This window comes from Nomascus leucogenys, chromosome 19, assembly GCF_006542625.1.
Source record: "Nomascus leucogenys isolate Asia chromosome 19, Asia_NLE_v1, whole genome shotgun sequence".
NCBI classification, from domain to species: domain Eukaryota; kingdom Metazoa; phylum Chordata; class Mammalia; order Primates; family Hylobatidae; genus Nomascus; species Nomascus leucogenys.
This window is the reverse complement of record NC_044399.1, coordinates 60,966,060-60,989,027: the sequence shown is the minus strand read 5'-3', so window position 1 is coordinate 60,989,027 and position 22,968 is coordinate 60,966,060. Positions and strand designations below refer to the sequence as shown.

Below are 22,968 nucleotides of genomic sequence, written 5' to 3'. Positions count from 1 at the left end.
GAAAATGTGCTGGCCTGGGCATCTGAAGAGCTGGTTTCTTGCCCAGACTTCTGTATGACTTTACCTGCATCCCTAATGTGTCTCTTTTCTACTGTTACCAGCTACCTGTCTATGCAATAACTTACGAGAACACGTGTTCAAGTTTGAGCCCTATAAAAATACTATAAAAAATATAAACTTTAATTCAGAAACTTACAGCAAAACGTTGCCTCACCTCTAAAATAACTATGTAACTTGTGATTTAATTTGAAATCAGTCATTTCCAAAAAATGTTAAAATGCATATTGTATAATTGTATAGTAAAATATGCTTTTTATTTTCCCTGTTTAGATGAATTTCGGTTTTTAAATGCTAATGAACATATATATAGTTGTATGCATTATATAAATTCAATCTCCATGAAATAAATTGACAGGTTGAACCTATCTAAAATATTCTTTTTTATTGATACAACAGTATTTTCCTAATATATTCTATTATTTTTTAATGTGTATGCTGTCCTTTGAAATCTGAATATTCAATTTCAAAACATCAATTCTATATATTTGATAAATCTCAAAATGCATATTTCTTTCAATGTTTTTTTTTTTTTAAATTTTGAGACAGAGTCTCACTTTGTTGCCCAGGCTGGAGTGCAGTGGCACGATCTCGGCTCGCTGCAACCTTCGTCTCCTGGGCTCAAGCGATTCTCCTGCCTCAGCCTCTCGAGTAGCTGGAATTACAGGTGCCCGGCACCATGCCCAGCTAATTTTTGTATTTTTAGTAGAGGCAGGGTTTCACCTTGTTGGCCAGGCTGGCCTTGAACTCCTGACCTCAATTGATCCATCTTCTTCGTCCTCTGGGAAGTGCTAGGATTATGGGTGTGAGCCACTGCACCTAGCCATCAATGTATTTCTTTTATTAAAAAGTAAAATGAGATATTTTATTTTGGTGGAGGAAAAGTTTTAGACAAATAAAAGTCTGAAGTTTTGCCTCATTCATAACATTGACATAAGGAACAAGAACCAAATATAACAGAAAGAAGATCTCTTCTTTATATTTTAATTTTGAAAATTTATTAATACATATAATATAAACTCATAATACATAGATACTTTGATTATATATTATAAATAACAGAAATATGTATTTTCAAACCTAGTCATCAGGTTTTTATTTTTTCCCCCTTCAACATTATTTGAAAAAATAGCCATGGGTGACTTCATTCCCCCTTTACTTCATAAGTTGGCTGCTGCAGACACTAAAAGTTATCTCCCAGTATTTCCAACTTGACAACGGTCTCAGTGAAATTTTAGGGACATATAACTAAGAACAAATTTGGGGTGATTTATATAAAAACATTAAAACGGGAAATACATAGTAATAAAGCTAAGTTATTAAATAAGCTCCTTATTATTTAGAATCTAAAGAAAAAGAGGTAAGGAGAATTTAAATGTATAGGCTCCATAAAAGTAAATAGCTAATAACAAGAATTTTTTTTTCAAAATTACAGGATATTCATCTGGCTTCTGTAGATTAACCCCAATCTCTTAAACTTTATACATTTATGTGACTTTACATTGATAATTGGTCTTTGTAATGACTTTGAATTACTGTATGGTCCTGGAGTATTTTCAAAATCTTCAAAGTAAGATTAGAGTATTGTTACAGGATACTTGGGGTGTTGCTTGGCCAGCCGGAAACTTCTGTGGCCAGTGGCATCTTTGCCCGGATTTTGCTCTGGTCCTCTGGGTTTGTTTCGCCCACTTGGCCTGGCAGGCTGTGTCAGCTTGCATTACCTGCCTGGATCCCACTCAAAGTGGTGAATAGTATGTGAGCAAGCGTGGGGTCCAGCTGCTGTGCACAGGCGGGCATGCCGGCAGCAGTGGGGCGGGCAGCTCCAGGCGTGCTAGCTCCCTGCAAGGTTGCAGCCGGACTGGGCATACCATAAGCAGCTGCCATGGCTGACACAGGGGAATGTGATGTGGCACCCAAAAGCTTGGAGACATCAGGAACCACAGAGCTTTAAAGAGGATGTTACAGCCCTGGCTTGGGGAGCTCCTGGGTCTGGGCTCCCTGAAGGGCTGCAACTCTTCTCTCCTTCTCTCTTTTCTCCTCTCTCCTTCTTGTCGCCTGCAATGTGGTGAGCAAGGGGCATGGGTTTGTTTTTTTGGCAGGTCCCAAGTTCTTGTCCTGTGTCCAGGAAGAATGAGGTATGCAGACAAGTGGAGGGTGAGCAAGATGAAGAGGAGCTTTACTGAGCAATAGAACAGCTCAGAGGAGACCCAGAGTGGGTAGCTCCTCTCCGTAGCCAGGGTGTCTAGACAGGTGTTCAGCTCTTAGCAGAGAGGGTAGCTCCTCTCTGCAAGCAGATTGTCCCAATGAGTGTTCAGCTCTCAGCAGAGAGGGGACCCTGAGGTGGGTAGCTCCTCTTGGCAGCTGGTCATCCTTTGTCTCTTCTGATCTGGCTGAGTCTGGGGCTTTTATGGGCCTCAGAGGGGAGAAAGTGCCTGTGATTGGTCCATGGATGGCCATGGCAGGCCGGGAAAAAGCACCACAGGTTTCCACTGCCATCTGCAGGGACCAGCAGCCCAGCTCCCAGGCTTCAACCCTTCCCTGGCTTGAAGGTGGGGCTTCACCAGGGACCCACCTCCTTTCTCCCAGAAGCCTGTCTGCCTCCTGCTGCCATTCATGGTGCCCAGGCTGTTTGTGCCAAGGGGTGCAGGCCAATGCCAAGCTGCCCTCAGCCCCGCCTTGGCCTCCCTCCCGTGCCTGTTGGTGCCCAAAGTCTGGAGGGGACTGAGGCAACGGGGCTGCTGTGTCCGTGATGCCTCCAGGGTGCGCACAACTGACCAGGCTGCAACAGCACCTGGGCTCGGCCCCAACCTTGCTCCAGGATTGGAGTGGGTGCCGGGAGCAGGGAGAGGCCAGGCAGTGGGAGCAGACATCTCTGACCCTGTTGGGGAAATGGGGGGCCTTCCCAGGCCCCCGAGAGTGCAGAGATGCCTGGGTACATGGCTGTGTCTGGGTGGCTGCAGCTGTACCCAGGATGGTAGGGCTCCTGCCTGCTTCTAGACCCCAAGAGCACAGGGAGGCCCAGGTCCACAGCCATGACCTGAGTGACCCCAGCTGCACCCAGGAGGGTGAGGCGCGTGCCTGCTCCCAGCTCCCACTGGCTGTGTAGAGCGCAGCACCACCCTGGGCCCAGCTCTGCCTCAGGGCACCTCTCTGTCCGCCCCTCTGTGCCCAACCGTGCTGCTCCCCCACTGTCAGGTGAGGCGGCCGGGCCCCATCAAAACAGCTCCCAGAGTGGCGGTCTCTGGGGGACTCCCAAGAGTGGGTTCTGCACACTGCCCACCTTCTCTCTGCATTTTCCCTGCTGCAGTGGCAGGTGAGGGGCAGGTGGCCTGGCAACCCCAGCCAACCCTGCCCAAGCAAACCTGATGCTCTTGGTACCGGCTTCACGAGTCCCCAGCTGCACCTTCAGCCACGTGCTGGTGGGCTCCTGAGACCTGTGGGGAGGGTGGTTGAGGCCATGGCAGAGGCTCCAGGCCTGGAAGCGGTCCTGCCCAGCTGTGCAAGGGTGTGGGTGGTGCAGTAGGTTGCCTTGGGGATCTGGACGGCCCATTGCTGCCATCAGTATTATATAGCAACTTGCCCACCTCAATATGGTATGCTTAGTTCTCACTGTATGATACTTACCATAAGCTAATTATCTCACTTATATACAAGCCATGCACACCAACTGCAACAGTCCTTCTTGGCTGGGTGCAGTGGCTCACACCTGTAATCCCAGCACTTTGGGAGGCCAAGACGGGTAGATCACTTGAGCTCAGGAGTTCCAGACCATCCTTGGCAACATGGCAAGTCCCTGTCTCTACAAATAGTACAAAAATTAGACAGTCATAGTGGCATGGCGCCTGTGATCTCAGCTACTGGGGATGCTGAAGTGGGAGGATCGCTTGAGCCTGGGAAGGTGAGGCTGCAGTGAGCTGAGATCATGACACTGCACTCCAGCCTGGGTGACAGTGAGACCCTGTCTCAAAAAAAACCCACAACACACACAAAAGAACAGTCTTTCCTGTATAAAGTAAAATGAAAGGACCAAGTGAATAAAAGGTACATAGATACGTACACACACACACACACGCACACACTCTTGCTTACCCCTAAAAAGCCCGCCCACTGCAGGAGTGGCTATAGTGGTATAGTAGCGCTCTGACCTTTTCTACATGACGTGACCAGTCGAGAAATTAGATGTTCATTTTACACCTTTACTCATCTGGGAGGTTTTCAGTCCTGCGGCATTTACATCCTTGTAATAATAAAGATGCCGATGGTGTTGTACTGCTCTTTAGCCAACAGCCATGAGCAGGCACGCCTCCGCCTTTCTAGTCTACGCTCACCCATAATTTACATAAGAAGCACAAGTATATTTGAATTCTGTGACATTGAGCTCTCAGAAATCTGAATGAAGCAGTTCTGATAATGCCTGACCAAAGGTTAGTCACTTCCATACTGTATCACTAACTAATTGTGTTTGTGACCAGCTGAAGAATGTCAAGGAAGATGGGAGAATGGCGTCGGGGCCCCAGTTATTAGGGTCCTTGCCCTTTCACTGTGGGAAGAAATTTCCAGTGACGAGGAAGTCAGGAGCTTGGACTGCTTCTCTTGAAATCTAATCCACATCTTGAAAATTGTGCTTCCTTGCTACATCTTGGGTATAAACAAGGCTACAGCTCTTCTGAAAGGGACACTCAGGCACATTAACATAGACAACCCAGCATCTTAAAATATGACTCGAAGAGGTAATGGATAGTTAGGTGGACACATGGAGTGGCAAACTGCCCGAGGATCAAAAATCTGAAAGATCTGAAACCTGTGTCAAATCCAGAGTTCCCAGGAGGCACTCGTTTTTTTTGTTTTGTTTTGTTTTTTTGAGATGGAGTCTCACTTTGTCGCCCAGGCTGTAGTGTAGTGGCACGATCTTGGCTCACTGCAACCTCTGCCTCCCGGGTTCAAGCGATTCTCCTGCCTCAGGCTCCCGAGTAGCTGGGACTACAGGTGCGTGCCCCCTGTCCAGCTAATTTTTGTATTTTTAGTAGAGACGGGGTTTCACCTTGTTGACCAGGTTGGTCTCGATCTCTTCTCTTCACTGCTTGCCTTGGCCTCCCAAAGTGCTGGGATTACAGGCGTGAGCCACTGCGCCTGGCTATGGAGGCACTCACCTTTCTAGGAACACCTCTGCCTCAGACTGTGCTGAATTAAAACCTCCTAATAGTCTGTCTTCTACCATTTTGTTTCTTTTTTTTTTGAGACAGAGTCTTGCTCTGTCACCCAGGCTGGAGTGCAGTGGCGCGATCTCAGTTCACTGCAAGCTCTGCCTCCCAGGTTCATGCCATTCTCCTTCCTCAGTCTCCTGAGTAGCTGGGACTACAGGCACCTGCCACTGCACCTGGCTAATTTTTTTTTTGTATTTTTAGTAGAGACGGTGTTTCACCGTGGTCTCGATTTCCTGACTTTGTGATCTGCCTGCCTCGGCCTCCCAAAGTGCTGGGATTACAGGCGTGAGCCACCGTGCCCGGCCCATTTTGTTTCTTTTTAATCATGCCTATGGCCTGAACCCATGGTGCTCATGACACACCGTTCTCCTGCTTCAAAACAGAGCTGATTAGTATTTAATTATTGTATTTAGTATGTTAGAAACGAATTAACCATCTGTCATTATTTCTAGTAGTAACTTTTATCTTTGGAAGGCAAAAGCCAGGTTTTCTTTTAAGGTTAAATTATTTTATGCTTAAGGTCTTATGGGAGTTGTTTATAGAATGAAAGAAAATTCTTTTGCATGTGACATTTACAAAATAATATTAGGAGACTAAAAGACCGTAAATTAAAATAATGTATTTTTTGAATTTATAAGCTTAAATCCAAGTATGTGTATTTATTGTGTCCAGAATAATGAAAATGGAGGAATAATTTTGATACATTTCATACAATTTAAAATAATAAATTTGGTGGCCTTAATATTAACAATACATAATTAAAATGTATACTAGAACTACTAATACGTTATTCTGAAGAGAATATATTATTTTTTAATTAACTTTATTAAATACTAAACAAAAGTAAGGAATAATGAAGCCATGTAATATTCAAAAACATAATTAGAATTAAGTGTCTCCTATGAAATATTCACAAAAAAAGAAAAATTGTTGGGCTATGTGCATTTCCATAATAAATAGTAGCACTCTTACAATGTATCAAAAATAATTATTGTTCTAAAATTTAAGAAATTATCTTTTAGAAGCATTCTTCTTGTCAGCTGCGCTTAAAACGTCTGCATCATCTTTTTAAAATTTTTATCTAGTGTCTGATACATACAAAGAATGTGTGTCATAATTAATATTTAATTACTAATACATACAACAAAATGAACATCATGAACTGACCACTCAAGTTGAGAATTGGAACATTACTATTATTATTATTTTTTGAGGCTGAGTCTTGCTCTGTCGCCCAGGCTGGAGTCAGTGGCACGATCTCGGCTCACTGCAAGCTCCGCCTCCCGGGTTCACACCATTCTCCTGCCTCAGCCTCCCAAGTAGCTGGGACTACAGGCGCCCACCACCATGCCTGGCTAATTTTTTGTATTTTTAGTAGAGACGGGGTTTCACCATGTTAGCCAGGATGGTCTTGATCTCCTGACCTCGTGATCCACCCACCTTGGCCTCCCAAAGTGCTGGGATTACAGGCGTGAGCCACCATGCCCGGCCAAGAATTGGAACATTATTAAGATTGCTGCCTGTACCTGTGCGCTCCTTTCTTTCCCATATTTCTTACCACCCTTCCCCAGAGTTAACAGTTATTCATAATTGTGTGTTGATAGTTACCTAACAATGTTTTATGGCTTTGTTGTACATATATATATTCTCTGAACAAAATATTGTTGATTTTTGTTTGTTTTTGAACTTTGTAAAAATGGTTGCATGTTGTAGGTAATCTGATTTGCATTTTTCATTCAGTGTCTTATGTTTAAGATTCACCCATTGTGTTGTGCACAGCTCTGGTTAAATCATTTTGCTGTATATAATATTCCATTGTATCAAGATAAATCAGTGACAACCATGAGGGACAAGCTGAGTTATGGTACAAATACTGCTGTGTACATTCTTGGGCATGTACCTAGTGTTCATGTGTAAGAAATTCTCAACACGTATAGCTTATGAACGTGTCCAACTTTCCGAGGTAGTGCCAAGTTAACTTACAGTAGGGTTTTATCACCTTAACACCGAAATCAGTAATGTGTAAGAGTACCCATTGATACACATTCTTGCCAGCATTTGGTATTGTCAGACTTCCTAATTTTTGCAAATATGGTGATTGTAAAATGATATCAAAATAGCCTTAATTTGCATTTGCGATGACTAATGAAGTTGGGCACCTTTTCATGTTTACCATTAAAATGTTGCCTTTTATGATGTGCCTGGTCATGTATTGTTTTACTTATTTTCTGTTGGGTTATTTATCTTTTACTTGTTGATATACTTTAGACATTATGAATAATATTCTTTTTAAGTTACATATGTTGCAGATGTTCCCTTCCAGTTTGTGATTTAGTTTTTCGTTCTCTTTCTTGTGTCTTTCGATGAACAAACGTTCTTAATTGTATTGCAATCTAATTCATCAGTCTTTTAAAGTTAGTGCCCTTTAAGTCATGCCTTTCCTTACTTTGAAGTCATAAAGCCATCTCCCATATTTTTAAAAGTTTTGTCTCACGTTTGGTCTCTCATCCACTAAGAATTGATTAAAAAAAAACAGTTTTATTGAGATATGATTGCCATTCCATACAATTCACCTATTTACACTGCACAATTCAGTGGTTTTCAGTATCTTCAGGGTTGCAAAACCATCATCATCATTAACTGTGTCACCTCTCTCCAAAAACTCAGACTCATTAATGGTCAGTCTTCATTTCCACTCAACACTCCCAGACTTAGACAATCCACTAATCTAATCTGTCTCTATAGATGTGCCTGTTTCAGATATTTCATGTAAAATATTGGAATCACACAATATGTTCTGACTGGCTTCCTTCACTCAGCATGTTTTCAAGGTTCATTCCTACTGTAGCATGTATTAGTTCTGCATTTCTCTTTATTGCTGAATAATATTCCACTGTGTGGATATACTGTATCTCATTTGCGCATTCATCAATCGATGGACATTTTGGTGGTTTTTCCTCTGGGGCTGTTATGAAAATTGCTGCTATGAACATTCATGTTACAAGTTTTTGTGTTAACATAGGTTATATTTCTCTTGGATATACACCTAAAAATGGAAATAACTTATTTTTGTCCATTGTGTAAGATGGGGGCCTGCTTTTATTTTTCCCAATGTGAATAACTTCTTTTGTCAGCATAGTTTTTAGAATACATTGGCTTGTCACATCCCCACTACACTGTAATGCCAGCTCTGTCCAGTGTGAGCCTGTTTCTAGGCTCTCAATTCTGTTTCATTGGTCAATTTTTTTCCGTTCTCTATGATAAGACTATACTGTGTTGATTATGATAACATTATGTTAGACCCAAATTTCTTGTAGGGAATATCACACCACCTGTTCTTTTTAGGGGTGTCATGGTACTATGTTTGTCCCTGTACATATTAGATTCACCTTGTCAGGTTTCTTGAAAGCTTTTCTTGAAGTTTTAATTGGACTTACACTCCAGATTAATCTGCAGAGAACTGATGAAGAGACTTCCATCACCCTAACATATCTCTTAGTTACTTAGATCTTCCTTTTATGTCTTTCAAAAAGCCTTATATTTTTTTCCTTAGGGTTTTGCACATCTTTTGATAGGCTTATTTCTAAGATTCTTTGTTGTCATAGTTGTAAATGTTTATAATTTTTTTGCTGATGTATAAAAACTGCAGTTGCTTTTTTAACATTGATCATTTATTCAGACATCACTCTAAGCTCTTATTATTTCTAATAATTTGTACATTGATTTTCATTTTTTATATATACTGTCATGGCATCTACGATTAAAGATAGGTTTTTTGTTTTGTTTTTTTTTTGAGATGGAGTCTCGCACTGTCTCCTGGGCTGGACTGCCGTGGCGCAATCTTGGCTCACTGCAACCTCTGCCTCCCGGGTTAAAGCAATTCTCCTGCCTCAGCCTTCCAAGTAGCTGGGATTACAGGCGCCCACTACCACATCCAGCTAATTTTTTTTTTTTTGTATTTTTAGTAGAGACAGGGTTTCACTATGTTGACCAGGCTAGTCTCAAACTCCTGACCTTGTGATCCGCCTGCCTCGGCCTCCCAAAGTGCTGGGATTACAGGCATGAGCCACCGCACCTGGCCCAGTTTTTTTTTTTTTTATGTTCTTGTCATACACTTGTGAATACAAGTAATGATAGTAGACCTTCTTCTCTTCTTCCTCGTTTAAAAAGGATATTTTACAACTTCACAATAAAGAATGAATGAAATTTGATGAGTCTTTTGGCAAATACCTTTTATCTGGTTAAAGTGATCTTTTCTATTTCTATCTTGCTAAGAATTTTTGTTGTTTAATTTTATCAGATGTTTTTCTGTGTATTCAGATAATCATAATGTTTTTTCTTTTCTTTTTTTTTTTTTTTGAGATGGAGTCTCACCCTGTCACCCAGGCTGGAGTGCAATGGCATGATCTCAGCTCACTGCAACCTCTGCCTCCTGGGTTCAAACGATTCTTTTGCCTCAGCCTCCTGAATAGCTGGGATTACAGGCACCTGCCACCCTGCCCAGCTAATTTTTGTATTTTCAGTAGAGACAGGTTTCGCCATGTTGCCAGGCTGGTTTTGAACTCCTGACCTCGTGATCTGCCCACTTCGGCCTCCCAAAGTGCTAGGACTACAGGTATAAGCCACCGCACCTGGCCAGTGTTTTTTCTTTTAATGCATTGATGGAGTAAACTATATTATAGGTTATTTTCAGACGTTACATCAACCTTAGGTTACATTCAATTGTTTCCATAAGATAAAATTAAGGTAAAATTAAAAGCACTTTGAATTGATCTCTAGAATTAGACCTAAAACAGTTTTGACACTTTTTACATTGGTACTATTTTGGGTGGGGATGAGGTGGTTATTGATGACAGTCCGGGTGAGTGGAAGATAGTTTACTGTATCTACTTTTGTGGCTTATAAATTCTTATCAATGTCAACGTATTTCCTAATCAAAAATAAATTCATAACATTTAAATTAAAATACTTAGAAATAATTGATAATGAAAATAGTACTTCTCAAATCTTGAAGGATGAAGCTAAAATGAGAGAAATGGGTACACTTTACCTGCCATTTATTTTTAAATGGTTAATTGTTAATGAAGTAGGCAACCAGCTTAAGAAGTTAGAAAAATGAAGTATTCCTGTAGGACTGATCAAAGAACAAAGTGCAAATAAACAGTATTGGGAACAAAAATAAAGCTATGGTAATGTTATCAATAAAAGATATTAACATTAAATTTTAAAAAGGATATATTGCAGATCATCAGAGATTAAAAAAATAAGGTATTAAAAAGCATTATGTCAATAATTGGAGAACCCAGGTGAAATGGACAAATTTCCAGGAATACATAAAATGCTACAAGAGGAAACAGGAAACTAAATAATCTAATATAATTAAGCAAATTTTAAAAAGAGTTAAAAATCTTTCAACAAAGAAAACACTGAGTTCATATAATTTTACAGGTGAGTGCTATAAAAATCTCCCATGGGACAGGTCACTCTAGTCTTTTACAAACTTTTCCAGAGAAGAGAGAAAGAGAAAAATACTCTCAAACCAATTTAAAAGATTATAATATTGATAGAAAAGATGACTGATACAAGAAGAGAAAGAAAAATTCCAGACCAACTCATTCATGAACACACACGTACAAATCTGGAATTATTAGCAAATCAAGTCCAATAATGTATAAAAATAAAGTATGTAATCACCAAGTTGTAGAGAATGCAAGGACATAGAAATTTACAAATGCCAACAAATACAAATTTAGGTGAAGAGGAAAAATTCCTAAACTATAAAAATTTACTAAAACTGACTCTGTAAAAGACCAGAAAATGTGAATCATCCTATAACCATCAGAAAAATTGAACTAGTAGTCAAAATTTTTTCCAGATATACAATATCAAGCCCAGATGGCCCTACTGGCCAGTTCCACTAAATATTTAAGAAACAAATAACTCATCTTATACTGATTCTTTCAGAGGATAAAAAAGGTAGCATCATTCAGCAACTCAATTTATGAGACTAGCATAACATCAATTTAAAAATATGCCAAGGAGAGTCCCCCACCCCCCCCAAAAAAAAAACCTCAGGTCAATCTCTCAAAAATCATTAGCAAATTATTAGCAAACTGAATCCAGTAATATTATCTTATGGAAAAAATTGAATGTAACCTAAGGTTGATGTAACATTTGAAAATAACCTATAATATAATTTACTCCATTAATGCATTAAAATAAAACACATTGGCCAGGTGCGGTGACTTATGCCTGTAGTCCTAGCATTTTGTGAGGCCAAGGCGGGCGGATCACGAGGTCAGGAGTTCAGTTAGCAAGCCATCAATATCAAGACAAGACTCTACACCAGCAAAAAGATTAGGACTTAAGAATGGCTTAGATGATAGTTAACACTTCTTAGCAATAAGGTATTTTAAATGAAGGAATGCACATTGTTTTTTAGACATAATCCTCACTGAATAAACTGCAAGCTTGTCCAACCCACCTTATTTTGCTGTTGTTCTGTTTTGTTTTGCTTTAGGCTTTTAGCAGCCAGAAGCCATGGTTTTTAAGTTTCTGTCTCTAGTGATAAGCAGAAAAGAGGGATGAGGAAGGGGCTTTACTGGCCCAACCAGAAACAGAAACTAAGAACCCATGACTGTATTTTCTCCCTTGGACACTCCTGAATAGTGTATAACTTTTATATGCGCTGGGAAACCAACCAATTTATGTGACTCACTTTATGGAGATATTTGCTTCATTGAGATATTCACTTCATTGCAATATTTGCTTTATTGAGGTGGTCGGGAACCAAACCCACAGTATCTCTGTGATATGCCTGTCCTGGAAGGATGAAATACCAGGGAGCTACTAAATGTGACAAATATGCTAATAAATGGGAATTAAATTAAAATTGGGTGTGTGAAAATATAGAACAGTATCTACACAGTGATGACAATGTGCATAAAAATACTTTTATATACATTGACAGAGATTGAAATTCAATTTGGGATGGTCTCAGTGCTTTTGGAAAACTAACATTTTTGCTCATTTAAAAAAAATTTTCCTAGTGGGCACAATGTATAATATTTGGCTGGTGGTTACATTAAAAGCCCAGATTTTACCACTATGCAATATATCCAAGTAACGAAACTGTACTTATGCTCCCAAGTCTATAAAAATATTTGTATTTTTTAATTTTCAAAAAAGACATTATGGCCCTATGGCTTTTTATTGTGAACTTTGTACTAACCGTAGTGAAAATTAGGGGATAGAAATGCATAATAACAAATTAATAAAGTACAATAAATATGTACTCTTCCTTAAGATAAATTCTTAATACTTTGAGATGATACAGTATATGATAAAAAGCAGGCTTTCAAATCAGCTTGAGCTTGGGTAAAATCTTTCCATATCTATTTTTCTCAGACTCTATTATTTAGATGTTGTCACTTCCTCTGTCCTCCACAAATATTAGCTTTTCTTTTACATTTTCTGTATTATTATCTTTCTCTGCTGCCTCCCAGGGAGTTCTTCAATCTTACCATCCTTCCAATGCACAATTCTATTCTTTGGCTTTAGCTAACTTGCTCTTTTTCCTATCATTTTTACTTTTTCCTTCTTCTATGACTTATTAATTGCAGCTTCATGTCTGTAACTTCTTCCATTACACTTTTCAGTATATTAAGTATATATGTTACTATTTGTATGTTTATTATAGACTTTTTTTGGAGATAAGATCTCCTTCTGTCACCCAGGCTGGAGTACAGGGTATGACCACGGTTCACTGCAGCCTCCTGGGCTCAATTGATCTTCTCTCCTCAGCCTCCTGAGTAGCTGGGACTACAGGTGCACCCCACCACACCTGACTCATTTTTCTATTATCTGTAGAGAAGGAGCCTCACTATATTGCCAAGGCTGGTCTTGAACTCCTAGGCTCAAGCAATCCACCTGCCTTGGCCTCTCAAAGTGCTGTGATTACAGGCATAAGCCAACACACCCGGCCTATTACGCACTTAAAAAATTCTTGTTTCATCTGTTCCAATTATACTGCTTCAGATAATATATGTTATTTAGGTGTCTCTTTTTGGTAGTAGTTTTGCTCCTTAGGTTTATTTATTTTGGCCAGGGAGCCCATTTTCCCCTGGGACTATCAGATATCCCGACTGGGGAAGAGCAGAAGGCCCACCTTTAGTCCCTGACCTGTTGGATGAGCTTATGGAAGGATGAGATTATGAACCCCAAGACAGAGCCCTTCATTGCCATACCACTCCCTTTCACAGTTACTTCATCAGGAAAACCTGCTGCTCGGGAATTTATCTAAGCTCCTGGAAATAAGTGTCTAATGACTGAGTCACTAGTCCTGGGAGTTTGGAGGGAAGTGTTTGGAAGGGAGAATACTCAGGGAGTTCAGAGAAGTCTGTGCCTGTTTTCTTCAACTCCTCACCCAAGGAGGGCTTTGCTTTCCTTGGTATTGACTGACTGATGTCAACACTATGTTGAGTTCTTGCTCCCAACATGGTAATGGAACAGATATGATTTTACCTGGCAACAAAAGAGAGAGACAAGAGCAGAAAGTAAAGCATTCCTGCAACCCACCTTCTTACAGCGGTTTTCTATTATTTTCTTCTCCAGGCTGTACCCCCTTAGGACTGTTTTTATTCCACCCAGGAGCTTCTCAAAATTTGCTTTTGTTATGTTTATTATTGTTATAATCATTAGTATCTCAGATTCGTGCTTCCTGTGCTTTCTCCAGGGTTGATTTTGGGGAAGGGAGCCAGCAGCCCATCCTTGTCTGCCATGTTGATATCCCTGAGCTTTTTTTTAAAAAAAGAATGTTCTGCCTCCCAAACATGTAACTGTTATCACTGCTAAAGTCTGTCTGCTTTCAGAAGATGTATCCTCTATTTCAGAATCTGATTGCATTGACTATCTCTTCTCTTGGGTTCAAAAGAATCATTATAAAACAAAGAACAAAAGGTAAAAGACTGTTTTCATGGACAGTTGATCCACAGCTGATTATTGATATACTGATATCAATCTATGAAATAGAGAAACAAATAGATGTTAAAACATTGCATAGATTTCCTGAAGAAAAAATAACTAATTTTTCCCCTACAGGTTTACAAGTTTCAGCCTTTTATATAAAGTCCTCTCACACATTCCTTTGGGACTAGTTCAAGTAAGCTTTTCTTAGAAAGGCCGGATAAAAATGGGACATCCTATCACCTCCAGCCTCGAAGGCTCAGATTTATTACTGTAAAGCATTTTCTTTCCTCTAACACAAATGTTACTGTTCTAGATGTCTTTTCCAGTCTAGGGTAGAGAGGCCACAGGGTTAATAGTTGAGCTAATGTATACTGAACACAATCCAAAATAAGATGCCTGGTGCAAAGTAAACACTCAAAATTATAGCAATTATTATTTATCATGTAGAAATCACAAAATTGTTAAAATTAAAAATAGGATGAATATAATATTTATATTGAAAACGAAATAATTCTTGTAGATATTTTGACGAAAGCAACTTCTCATCATTTAGCTTTGTATTCATCTTCCCAGCATCATAATGTGACATTTGGATTCCTGTCACTTTTTTATTTTTCTGGTTTCCAGTCAAGGAAATGTTGGTTTAGGCTGTGCTTGTTGAACGTACATTAGGCATGAAATGAAACATTTATCATTGTGTTTTGGAAAATGTTGCATTGCTGGCTAATGTGTTAGTGGCAATAAGTAAGTGACAGAAGATTTCAACAATGTAACAAGCTTGATATGTTAGGCATGTATAGGATATAGCACTGAAAACTGTAGAAAATACAGAACAGACATTTCTTAGCAATCATACATAAAGCTTTTAAAAAATTGACTATATAACTTGCCATCAAACATTCTCAAAATTTGCAAAGAATTAATGGGAGATAGACTACATTCTTTGGCCACGATGCAATTAGAAGTGAATGACAAAACAGTAACCACTGAAGTCCATTTCCTGAGTTGAATGGTGTGCCTCTCAAAATTTCCTGTCTACACAGAACCGGAAATAGAATTTTTTTTTTTTTTGACATGGAGTCTCACTCTGTTGCCCAGGCTGGAATGCAGTGGCGCTATTTCAGCTCACTGCAACCGCCACCTCCCAGGTTCAAGCAGTTCTCTGCCTCTGCCTTCCAAGCAGCTGGGATTACAGGTGCCCACCAGCATGCCCAGCTAAGTTTTGCATTTTCAGTAGAGACAGGGTTTCACCATCTTGGCCAGGCTGGTCTTGAACTCCTGACCTTGTGGTCCACCCCCCTTGGCCTCCCCAAGTGCTGGGATTACAGACGTGAGTCACTGCACCTGGCCGGAAATAGAATCTTTGCAGATGTAATCAAGTTAGGATTAGGTGATGCTGGATTAAGGTGGGCCCTAAATCCAGTATGACCAGTGTCCTTATAAAATAAGGCACCACAGAGACATAGACACCCAGAGAGAACAAAAGCATCTGAAGACAAAGGCACTGATTGGAATGATGCATTTACACACCAAGGCACAGTGATTGTCAGGAAATACCAGAAGCTAGGAGACAGGCATGGAACAGCTTCTCCTTCAGAGTTTCCAGAAGGAACCAACTCTGCCAACACCTTGATTTTAAGACTTCTAGCCTCCAGAACTATGAGAGAATAAAATTCTGTATTCTGTTCTTTTAAGCCATTTAGTTTGCGCTACTTTGTTATGGCAACCCTGGGAAACTAATATGTCCCATATGCTTGGGAATTAAGAAACATACTTCTAAATGGTTCATAAGTCAAAGACAAAAATCATAATGGAAGTTAAAAAGTATTTTGAACTAAATGATAATGAAAATACCACATATCTAAACCAAAGAGATGGAACTAAATCAATATTCAGAGAGACATTTGTAGTCTTACATTTATAAATCAGAAAAGAAGAAATGATAAAAAATAAATGAGTTAAGTATCCAAAATAAGAAGTTAGAAGAAGGAATACAAAATAAACCTTAGGAAAGTAGGAAGAAGGGCATAAAAATAAAAGCAGAAGTCAATCAATAAAAAGTAAAAATCCTATAGGGAACATTGGATGAATTTCAGGAACATGATGATGTTGAATATTTGAAAAGGCAAGTTTCAGAAAAATACATGTAATATTCCATTTACATAGATATTAGAAACAAGTAAAACTAAACAATATGTTGTTTAAAGATCCAAAAGTATGGTAAAATGTTCCAGGTGGTATTTGCCTCTGAGCTAGGAAGGAATGACATGGGAATATGAAATGAAGGAAGTAGAGGAGGGAGGGAGGGAGCGAGGGAGGGAAGGAAGGAAGGAAGGAAAGAAAGGGAGGGAAGGAAGGAAGGAGGGAAGGGAGGGAGAGAGGGAAGGAAGGGAGGGAAGGGAGGGAAGGAAGGAAGGGAAGGGAAGACAGGAGGGGAAGGGAAGGAGGGAGGGAAGGAAAGGGAAGGAAGGAAGGAAAGGGAAGGGAAGGGAAGGAAGGAAGGGAGAGGAAAAGAAGGGAAGGAAGGAAAGAAGGAAGGATGGAGTACAAGCTAAGCTTTCTATTCCATATGTTCATATTTCATTTATTGGCCTTTTGCCCATTGGTTCTTCTTTTGTGACTCCCCTATTCATATCTTCTGCCCATTTTTCCAATTTTAAAAACAAGGTTGTTGCCGACATGGAGGCCCACATTCACAAGTTGAGAGAAGAACTGATCAATGTGAACTCACAGCGGAAACAGCAGCTGGTAGAGCTTGGTCTTCTTCGTGAAGAGGAAAAGCAAAGGGCTACAAGGGAACATGAGATTGTCGTCAATAAACTGAAGGCTGAATCAGAAAAGATGAAAATAGAGCTGAAAAAGACTCATGCTGCTGAGACAGAGATGACACTGGAAAAGGTAAGATATTTGGTTTTTTAATAGACAGTTGAAACCCACGTTTAAAATCCATTGCCACCACCCTTATATTTAATCTCCAAAAGGTAGTAGACATGGCATTACTCTTTAAATGTATAAACTCTTCAATCGAGGAATTTAAGTATCTTGCTCCTATGTCTAAGTACCAGTAAAATAATCTGGGGAATTTCCTAGCTTTTCTCTTGACTTTCATGGAAGGGATTATATGGAATATCCTATTCCGTAGTAGTTAAATACACATTGTAATAAAGTGATATTATAATATTTTCCAATATTATTTTGATTAGAAGTTCTGGGGCTGTATCCCTACATTTTCCTAGATGGAGACTAAGTTTCAGATCTTCCCTCAGTTGTCTAATAAGCATTTCTAGATTTTACAGTTTTTTATAACAGTGTCACATAAATGATGACTTAGTTTCCCAGGTTGATATTTCAGTCGAGATAAGAAAAGTCTTTTTAGAATTATATATTATTGGAATAAATGTCAATATAATGTTTACACATTTTGATTGGACTTACATTCAAGGTACAATCTCAAATATTCTTTCTTTTGATGTTCAGAAAAAGTATAACTATTTTAGTCAGGTACTAAATGTGAATTGCTATTTCCAAAATTGCCTCTTGAGTTTCTTAAGACCAGTCTTTGTCTTGGGAATGAGAAACTTGAAAAGGGTAACTTAAGAATCATCTAATTTTGTTTAATTTCTTTCCACCTATCCCTCTTCATCTTCAATTATTGTTGAGCTTTTAAAGAGTATGCAATACCATACTAGCCATTACTACACTTATTTTACATAGACTGAGATCCTAAGGTACTTGCTTTATTGTACTTTAATTCATTTGAAAGTCAGATTTCAGCAGATTTGGCCCTTGACAGCATAGCTATGAACCCAGAAATAAATAGGAAAAAGGACTGTAAATAGGCAGGAGTGAGCCTGACTTCTTGGGGGAATAGCAGGGAAAGTGGTGTGTCTGGAAATGATGAGTGAGAAGAAGAGGGAAAGTGATGAGGCCAGAGAAGAAACCTCAGGGTGTGGGTCCAGGTCACATAGGTCTGAGTAGGCCAATGAGAGGGCTTTGCTTTGACTCTCTATGAGTAGAGGAACTTGGCAGATTTTGAGCATAGGAATGACATGATTTGACTCACACTTGAATAGGATGTCATCTGCTGTGCTGAGAATAGACTGTATTGATGGTAAAGGAGGAAGTAGAACAGTTAAAACGCTGTTGCAAAAATATAGAGGAAAGGTAATAGAGAGTTGAGTCTAGCCAGTAGCAATGAAGGTAGTAAAACCTGATCAGATTTGGGATATGTTCTGAAGGTAGAGCTGACAGCATTCACTGTTGGTTCATGGGATATGCTGGGGGGTGGGGAGTAGGGTGGAACAGTCATGGGCAGCACCAAGGCTATTTTCCCAAGCCAGTGGACAGATGGAATTCCTCTTTGCCGAAAGGAAGAAGACTACAAGACTAATAGGTTGGGCCACTCAGGACATGTTCAGGCTAAGTGGGATGTTAGTGATAATTCCCTCACAGCAGGATAAAATAATAATGTCTGGATGCTGAAATATACAGTTCAGAAATTAGGGAAATATTCTTTTTTTTTTTTTTTTTTGAGACAAAGTCTCACTCTGTCGCCCAGGCTGGAGTGCAGTGGCATGATCTTGGCTAACTGCAACTTCCAGCACCTGAGTTCAAGCAACTCTCCTGCCTCAGCCTCCTGAGTAGCTGGGATTACAGGCACCCGCCACCACGTCTGGCTAATTTTTATATTTTTAGTAGAGATGGGGTTTCACCATGTTGGCCAGGATGGTCTCAAACTCCTAACTTTGGACAATCCACCCAACTCGACCTCCCAAAGTACTGGGATTACAGGCATGAGCCACCGCGCCCGGCCAGGAAATATTCTTATATGGTATAGTCTCGGACTTTGACAACAGCAGATGAAAGAGAGACTGATGGAAAGTGAAAGTGGTGTTGCCACTTACCTTTTCTGTTAACTCTTACACACACCTCACCTTGGCTTCAGTCAACTCTTCTAGCAGTTCAAAGTATTTCTAAGTAAATGTTCTTAAATAGCACAGATACCTGTGCACCTTGATTTAAGAAAATTGGATATGCCAAAGTCAGACATATAACACATCCAATTTAGGCCATAATTTTCCTGCATTATATATTCACATTCCAAATGCCTCTTTTTAATAGGAGATGAACTTTGTCAAACAGGTTTATACGTGATGCTAATTTACAGGGTAAAGATAATTTAAAAATTAGTATCAGAAACCTGAATTTTTATATCCCAGAAAGGCATTATCCCAGGCACTGTGGGTATATAAAAAACAGGGGAGGGGGCCACTGTCCTCAAATAGAAAAAATAATAGTGACTGCAAGAAAAATACTGCAAGTACACTGCACAGATAACTATAATGCAAGACAGTGTGAATTTGGGAAAAATCATTTTCTGCTGAGGAAATCAGGGAAAATTAATTGGGAGAGATGTCATTTGAATGAGACATAAGTAACATAGGTAGGATTTTAATTAGTAGATATGTTGGATGGCATTCTAAGTCAAAAGAATAAGGAAAGCAAGAGCAAACAAAACCGCTTCCATGACATAGAGGTTGATCCAGGAGAGAGCTAGCGACCAAACTAAGATAGCTTCGGGATCATTGAAAGTCTCCAAAGCTGTGATAAGCATTTTTGCTTCATTGGGTAAACAGTGAGGAGTTGCTGAAGGTTTTAGGGAAATGAAGTGTCAAGATTTCAGTGATTCTTAGGAACATGATTCTCTTGGTGTTGGCAAGATGTGGTAGCAGCAGCAGGAGGTAACAAGGACTGGATTAATCCAGGCAGGAGGTCCTTGAGGGCACAGTAGATGTGCATCAGAAGGCAGTGAGAGTGTCGGCAGTAGCAAGGGGACAAAGAGGATATTTGAAAACCATCATAGAGATAGCACTGATTAGGCTGGTTAAATATAAATCGACCAGGAATGTAGAAGTTTCTGGTCGGAGGAGGAGGAAGCTGAACTGAGTTAAGAACATGTGGAGTTTGAACTGACACTACACTTTCCCTTGCTGTTGAAAGAATGCTTCTGGATATCCCAATAGCAGGCAGGATTGGAGACAAACAGCTGTGGGAATCACCCACAGAGAAGGCCTGGCCAGTGGCCTTGAGAGTGAGTGGGACTGTTAAAGCAAGGGGGAAAGAGGCGGGGAGGGAGGGAGAGGGAGGGCAACTGTGAAGGAAGAACTTGGGGTACAGCTCCATTTGAGAGGTCAGGGAGGAAACAGTAGAAGAAGGGTCATGAAGGTAGAAGGAACATGAGAAGAATGCATTTTTATGGAAATAGAGGAAAAGACTATTTGGAAAGGGGGATTGTCAAGAATATGACCCAAACTCAGGAAGGATGAGGGTTGAAGAAAGGTCACTGGATGTGAAACCACGAAGTCATTGATGATCTTGGACAGTGCGCTGAAAATGATTGTGTGCCCAGAAACAGGGTTACAAAAGATAAGTCTGGAAGTGGAAGTGAGGGAACATTCTGTTGTTTGGGAAAGTACAATGTTAAAAGGAAGAAGTAGTTCCAAAGAGCAGCAGGAGTTAAAGAGAATATATTTTGGGGCTGAACATGGGTTGAGCATTTTGAAGTACATACGAAGGGACTAATGGAAAGAACAGCTTAATGATGTGAAGAATCAGAGATCACTGATGGCTTGTGATCTGTGAGGTGGTGCAGGTGGGAATGGCATCCCCAGCACAGACCCAGCACAGGCCCACCTCAGCCCTCGGCTACAAGGCTGCAAGGGTCCATTGGTCTTTTCCCAGAATGTGCCACACTCTCCCCTACCTCCAGGTCTTTGCAGCTGCTGTCACCCTCTGCCAGAATGCATCTTCGCATGATTTTTTCGATGGCCAACCTCCTTAACATCATTCTACACTCCTCAGAGCATCCTTCCCTGACCTTTTCATCCAAAGTCTGGCCTACCTATGCCACCTTTTTTTGTCCCATTGTCTTCATAGCTCATAGCATTGCTTGAAATCATCCTTTTATTTGTTCACTTATTTATTTCCTCCCACCCTCTAGAACATAAGCTCTGTTAGCAGGGCCTTGTCTATCTTGTTTACTTCTGTACTGCCAGTGCCTAGAAAACCCAGCTCAGGGCAGGTGCCCTCCGAGTATGACGTGAATGAGTGACAGGAGGCATGACCTTCACCGGGGAGGAAGGAAGTCAAGGATTGGTAAAGATATAGAGAAGCTCTCTGACAAGACTTGAAAATACTTTGTAGTTAATAGCATCTGTATTCTTAGCAAAGAATCAGAGTAGTCTGCTTAGGTGAGGAGTTTCAAGAAAAGCGAAACAGGCTTCCAGCTGAACAGTGGAATGCCTTGGAAAGGAAGAAGATGTAAGGGAATTTGTTCCTATAGAATTGGAGTTCTGCAGGTAGAGGAGGGAGCATGGGTATCCTGCATCTGGAAGAATGGAATGCTCCTGGATTGAAGTGAGAACACAAGGGATCCCAGAAGGTAGAAAGGAGGTTTGAGGACAGTTCTTTTAGCTGGCATGGGTAGAGGTACTGAGATGAACCAGAATGGAGGGACTTGTTGACAAAAAGGGAGAGTCTGGGGAAAGGGAAGACTCTCTTTTACATAGACTGGCGTTTAGTGCGATGAGTTTGGTTTTTGTCCAGTTGGTGGAATTCACCAACCTCAAAGCCCATATGATGAAATCTAAATCCTGTGCCCACATCGAGTAATTTGTATTTCTGAATGATTGATATTTTTACATAAATAGTCAAAGGAGTTCAGCATTTTCAAATGCAGTGAAGACCTGGACTCCGAATTCCGTGAAAGCAGGAAATATTTGTTTCTAATGCCCCAGGAGCTTGCATGGTGCCTTACACAAAGTAAGCACTCATTAAATATTAAGTGAGTGAATAAAAGAATGATAATCGAGGCGGGCGAATCACGAGGTCAGGAGATCGAGACCATCCTGGCTAACACGGTGAAATGCCGTCTCTAGTAAAAAATACAAAAATTTAGCCAGGTGTGGTTGCAGGCCTTTGTAGTCCCAGCTACTCGAGAAGCTGAGGCAGGAGAATGGAGTGAACCCGGGAGGCGGAGCTTGCAGTGAGCTGAGCTCATGCCACTGTGCTCCAGCCTAGGCAACAGAGCGAGACTCCGTCTCAAAACAAAACAAAACAAAGAGAATGATAATCTACTGAGAAATTCAAGATAGCCTCTGCCTGGTCATGTGAATAAACTGTTATTGATTTATCCACATTTGATCTCAAATCATTATAAATACTTTGGATAGGATATGATACATCCTTGTATTCAAATACTCATTTACATGTTATTTTAGTGTTTTGATTTCCTTCATATCACTTAATAAGTTAAAAACATAGCATTAATCTTTATTCAGACATACTTTGAATTTTTCTACACAAATTTTTTAAAATTTGAGTTTTTACTATAAGAGTTTGAATTAAAACTAACAAGCTGCTGATTCTGTTGTGAGTCTGTTGTGTCATTCTGCCAGTTACTTGAACTCTTCTCACTATATCTTTTTAAAAGTTTGATGTTTTTATCGTGTTTAAATAAATCTGAAATTTAAAATATTTGCCAGTAGTTTAAAACCCAGTCAAGAATTCAGAGGTTTAGAAGTTCATTTTCTATCATTGAGTGTATAATTGAGGAGAGGACAATAACATCAGAATAATAAATAATCTCAATGTAACATTCTATATGGATCTGTGTTGTTTCAGTAGCACTTACAATGTTAAGGTTATAAAAGAATTCCTAAGTCCAGATCCTACCTGAGTT

At 40.0% G+C, this 22,968-nt stretch overlaps 1 protein-coding gene across 6 annotated transcripts in view; it reads left to right on the top strand.

Moving 5' to 3' along the window:
* Nucleotides 1-22,968, top strand: part of CEP112 (centrosomal protein 112) — a 556,849-nt gene that overhangs the window by 323,125 nt on the left and 210,756 nt on the right. For all 6 annotated transcript variants that reach the window (XM_030800677.1, XM_030800675.1, XM_030800674.1 and 3 more), the window contains one exon: nt 16,896-17,126. In XM_030800677.1, the coding sequence (XP_030656537.1) occupies nt 16,896-17,126 (231 nt within the window). The remainder of the gene's footprint in view (nt 1-16,895; nt 17,127-22,968) is intronic.